The 5,527-nt window shown below is 28.9% G+C and overlaps 1 protein-coding gene across 1 annotated transcript; it reads right to left on the bottom strand.

Moving 5' to 3' along the window:
* Positions 1 to 1,455, bottom strand: LOC126555422 (uncharacterized). The gene is made up of 3 exons (XM_050210344.1): positions 1,393 to 1,455; positions 952 to 1,044; positions 1 to 270 (listed from the first exon to the last, which is right to left on the bottom strand). The coding sequence occupies exons 1-3, from the start codon at positions 1,453 to 1,455 to the stop codon at positions 1 to 3; spliced, it is 426 nt and encodes a 141-aa protein (XP_050066301.1).
* Positions 1,456 to 5,527: the final 4,072 nt, after the last annotated feature.

The raw sequence follows: 5,527 nt of genomic DNA, 5'->3' as shown, positions 1-5,527 counted from the left end.
TTATTCTTGATCCTGAATCTTTGTATTTTCTTTTTTTTTTGGTTTTGGATCATTACCCGCAATAAACTGTTGAATTCTCACGCGATTCAACTTTTCCTCTTTTTTTAGAGCGTCGATAAATTTCCAAATTGATGGATGAACTGCATTTAAAATTGATTTAAATGAATTATGCCATCCTTCAATGGCATTGTTGGTCCTTGGTATGTCATTTTTAATCAAACCATAACAGTTCCATAATTTTATTGGAAACTTTGGAGATCTTCGTTGCCTGTTACGACTAATACGACCTATTCATGTATCTTCAACATAGTCTAAGAGAGGTGTCAATATTGTTTCATGTTCTTTATAAAAATCAGTTTGTAATAGGTCTTCGAATGCAGGTTAACAGACTCTGGTGGAACATATGCTAATGCATTTAACATTTTAATATTAATGCAAACTCGGAATTTTCACGGTATTTTACGGCAAGTCCCGTGTTTTGAATATGTCTCCATATAGATTGACAAAAGTGGAAAAAACATCCATTTATTTCCGTTTGAGGAAATACCTTTTTCACTGCATTTATTGTAGCTTGTTCGTAATCTAGCATTATAGAAGTTGGATTTAATTCTGGTCTTAACTCTAAGATTTTTTTAAATAAACGAATATATATTTCTTCAGTTTTATTTGGAACGAGTGCAATAACTGATGGCAAAACATTACTATATTGTATACCGTAAATTGTATATAGCTGGTAGAAAATACTAGGTGACGATGAAAAAGTACCATCAATATACAAATGTTCACAATCAACCATCATATCAAGATTTTCCGTAGTTGTAAAAATTAATATACATGGAATTTCTTGATTTTGTGAGTAACTATCATACAATAAAAATGGTTTACCATCTAGTGTTGTTGTAAACTCGGGTAGTCGAGTGGAATGATCAACTCCTTCAATAAAGCTGGAATTGCTGGTGCCATTAATTCTTTTTGGCGAATTCGTTGAACCGTTTTTTTCATTGAATCAACTGCTGGTAATTGACCAGCAACCGCTTCAGTAATCTACAATAGTAATAATAATTTAAAAAATAAAATATTTTAATTTTTTTTTTATTTCTAAAACACGAGAGTAAAAATTTTAACAAGTCGATACGAAGCGACTAACGATTTAATTTAGTTGAAAGTTATTTTTGCATATAAATATAAAAATAATTTTAAAACATATTTACAAAAAAAAAAAAATAATAATAATAATAATAATTAAATATATATATATTATGTAAATACATATAAACTATAAAGTAACACGTTACTACCATACATTATATATATTATAGGTACAGCAATAAAATTAATGATCTCATAAATATTAATATTAAATTTATATTATATTTACCTGTAAAGACACACTGTACCTAAAACTGCTTGAGTACTAAGTTCAGTATGTTTTGCAGTTGTTTTTAAAAATTGCATTGCTTTTCTGGCTTCAATTTTTGCAATATCAGGTGTATGGTTGTGCTCTTTTTCACTTTCATGAATAATTTGACCATCCTTCAAACTAATACAACCACGACATTTTTTCGTATTGCATTCGATACATCGCCAACTACTGTTTTTGTCAAAACTATATAAATATCCATTATAGCACAGAAGGTCTCGACCTTTTTCACTTCTAATGATTTCCATTTTATTATTAAAATTATGATTTAAAAATAATTAAAATGTTAAGCACAATAAATTGAGTAGTGTTCAGTATGCACGTGTGAAAATAAAGTAAAGTTATCCAGTGATAGGAACCTACATTTACTGCTGCGTTATCGTCGTTGGTATTTTATTCTAATAAAAACGATTTAATAACACCGCGCGTATCGATACGATACGAACGATGCGGCAAATAAGTAATAACATTATCTGATTATCGTCAAACATAAAGATTATCTGACAGATTATATAGGTATTCACAGACACTGCGACAAATTAATTTCTAATTTCGTCATTTCGTATACAGCTTTTATGAACTTTAACACAGTTCAGTAAGTATAATATTATATAGCGCTCATTTGTCTCAGCGCCCAATTTTCGCCGCGCTCCAATTGTCTTCGCTCAATTGTTTGCACTCAATTGTCGGGACACCGTCTACGTTATCAATGTACTCGCCATCCCTCATCCAACGTAATAAATAATAATAAATAATAATAGATTTATGTTTTCATAGCCTATAGGTAGTCTGTATTTATAACATAACAATTAACAAACCTGAAATTGTTGAGCAATCAATTTCGTATGTGTAAACGATTTATGTGAATTACATATTATTTTCAAACTGCTTCATGTTTTATTAGGTACCTAGCGGCTAATATTACTTTAGAACAAATTACAAAATTATATATTTTATATTATTATAGTATTTAATAAATATATAGATACAAAAACTGCCGCTCCTATAAATTTGCCGCCGGGGGTAATTGCCCCTTTGCCCCCCCCCCCTAAATGCGCCACTGACTGCATATATCAATGACATTTTCATAATTACAGGGAGATTAAGAGAGTTGTAACCCTCTCATCTTGAGAGTTTTTTAAACAACTAGCATACCTTTACATTTTAATACTAATAAACAATCATTAAATATATAGAATGAAATTTTTCAAATCTAATTTTTAGAATTTTTTTTACATAAGACAATTTATCTAATTCTTTAATTTTTTTGTACTACTGGAGTGTCCTATGGCAATACAAATTTCTGTTTTTATTGTAAATTATTCAGTAGATAATTTGTTTTGAATTTCGATGTACTTTTTTAAAATGTTTATTCTAAGAATAATAGTCCTTAAAAATATAAAATAGACATAATATTGGAATTAATCATTATACTTGAGCTATTTTTACAAGTCATTAATGTTGATGGATTTATGGCTAATATTTTAAAATCGCCATATCACGTAAAACCAATACTTCGCTTAATAACATGAACCTTTAATCCTTAGAACACAAAATTAAATAACTCAAAAACTACTCTTACAAAATTTAATTTTAGTACATAAACATTTTCAGAAAAATAACTTATTTAAAAGGGGGATCATTTTTGAAAAACCAAAATTCTGTATTTCCCAAGGCCACTACTTGAACAGTACAAATAATTTCAAGAATTTTAAAATATGGCCTTTAAGTGTATTTAAACATTTCAAAAATCAGAGACTGCATTATTATGGAAAAAAAGAGGTTGAACATGTTTGGTGAATCACTCAGTATAATCAGACTAAATAGTTCACATACCATCAGATAGTTTGGCTGCTTTTGTAAAATATTACCATCTTGTGACTGTGTTAAAGTATCGGCTTTACTGCAAAGGTGGGCAAGTTAATGAAACTAATTAACTATCAGCCATTTTTCCTCGCTTTTTTTCCATCAATTGCCCTCCTGCACTAAAAAGTTTTTTAACAGGAGCTGATGAGGGTATTGCTGTATTGAACCTTATTTATGATTTTTTCAATGGTAAAGTTAAATCATTAAGTGTTTTTAAAAGAGTACTTGATAGATAGTTTTCCACCAACATTTGTACATTATTGTTAGAAAAATAATCAGTTGCTATGCAGTGTCCCTAAACTGTAAAAAATCATCTTCTGAATCACTTCCAGTAATCTGATCTATTGACATGATTTGTGACAAACTATTATCAGTATTATCATCCTTCTCATTATCATTATCTGAGATCAAAAAATTAATCAAACGTTGTCTTATAATAACTTTGTCAGTAGGTTTGGCTCAATTAAGTTTAAATTTTGGAATTAAAACTGCTGATAGCTGACAGTTTTCACAAGTCATGTATCTTTGAAATCTAAAAGGTAAAACATGACATGTATGATAATTGATAGTAAAAATAATTTATTTGTAAGAAGAGTTTTACCTTTTAGCAAGTCTTTCTTCAAGCTGAGAACAAGAGGTTGACAAAATTTAAGATTTTTCATCCCAATATAGGAATTATTAATTGCGCTAATGGTAGGTAATAAATTACCAACGCATTTTTTTATCTCCTTGCAAAATATCTAAAGCTCGAGCAATTGGTTTCATTACCTGGAAGTATAGATTTTAATTTAAACAACTTTTTATATTTGAACACTTAAAAATATTTAGATACATAATTGAGTATTACATATGAGTATTACCTTGCAGTATTCAATTAAAAAACCAACTTCTTGAGTATTTGAAAATATAGGTAACTGTAGTTTAACACAAATTTAATTAAGTTTATTATCATGATTATCAACTATAACATTCATTGCATCATAGAATGAGTTCAACCTAAAAACTAAAACAAATGTATAATTTGTATACAATAGTAGTGTTGGCCACTAATTAATTAAAATTAAAATATTTATTATACATACCCAATGACCAATGATTCCCAAGAAACTCCTATGCTTGGTCGACCAAATATCGGCTGTTGTGCAAACATAAATTTGTTTATTTTTTGAAAAAATAATTTCATAGTATTCACAGTTGATTCATATTCTTCACCAATATTTTTTGTCAATTTCCATCTTGATATAATTTTAACATCAGAATCCAAATCTAAATATGCAGTTTATTATTAGTAATTAATAATAATTGTAGGTGTAATGCAAAAAGAAAACAATAAAATAATATATTAACCATGAATAATTTTTTAAAATCATAATATTTAGCAGTTAAGAGAGGTTTCATGTTGTTTATTATATAGTTCACTAGCTGTCCCACCCGGCGTTGCCCGCGCAAAAGTCACCTCAGGTGAAAACCGAGATTTTTTTTATATTATATTAATAATAATAATAGGCGGCCTATTAATAATAGCTGACCCGGCAGACTTCGTATTGCGTACTTCGTTTTGCACTTCGTTGCCCGTTAAAAATGCCAATTCTATATGACTCAGACTTTGTTCAATACGGATTTTAATATTCGATGGATGATGTTCTAGATTTATCTTAAGTTTTCTGTTGCCCGGAATAAAAATTCTGATTCGCAGCAGTATATTATCAGGTAGGCAATCTACCTGCGGTAGATCGCGGACCTAGTGCTGTTTGTACGTAAATGTATGATTTAACTCTAATAAAGTATCAAAGTTATACTAAGTTTTACATAATACGGTAGATTAATATAATCAATTAATACATAATCCTAACCTAGGTTTTGATTCTCGAAAATCTTGAATAACCCGGCTTTGACCGTATACATTTTTTTGTGTTACCTACTATAACTTTTATTTTATCAGTTTATATTTATTACAGTCTGCTTTTAGATGTTATGTTTATCCTTGGTTGCCCATGTATTGTAATATTGTAATTTGTTGACAAAAAATTACTTTACATTATGGTGTTATAAAAACAAAAACAAAAAAATATTTGTATTGAAATATTTTATTCATCTCAATAACTCTTTATTAACAGTATTTTTGGTACTACCTTTTAGGGCTAAAATAACCAAACTACTGGCAGAGCTAACTCTAGAACATGTGATATAGAACTATCCATGTGAACAACATTCTTCTCTCAAGTCAATCCTTGTCATGCT

Source organism: Aphis gossypii, unplaced genomic scaffold (genome assembly GCF_020184175.1).
Source record: "Aphis gossypii isolate Hap1 unplaced genomic scaffold, ASM2018417v2 Contig00843, whole genome shotgun sequence".
NCBI lineage: Eukaryota > Metazoa > Arthropoda > Insecta > Hemiptera > Aphididae > Aphis > Aphis gossypii.
The sequence above is the reverse complement of the archived record's forward strand: the minus strand, read 5'-3'. Positions and strand labels throughout refer to the sequence as shown.

Coding starts and splice junctions, on each gene's coding strand:
- LOC126555422 (XM_050210344.1), bottom strand. CDS start 1,455: ATGCAATTTTTAAAAACAACTGCAAAACATACTGAACTTAGTACTCAA. Junction 1,045..1,392: donor CTCAAGCAGTTTTAGGTACA/GTGTGTCTTTAC, acceptor TTACTATTGTAG/ATTACTGAAGCGGTTGCTGG. Junction 271..951: donor AAGAATTAATGGCACCAGCA/ATTCCAGCTTTA, acceptor ATTAGTCGTAAC/AGGCAACGAAGATCTCCAAA.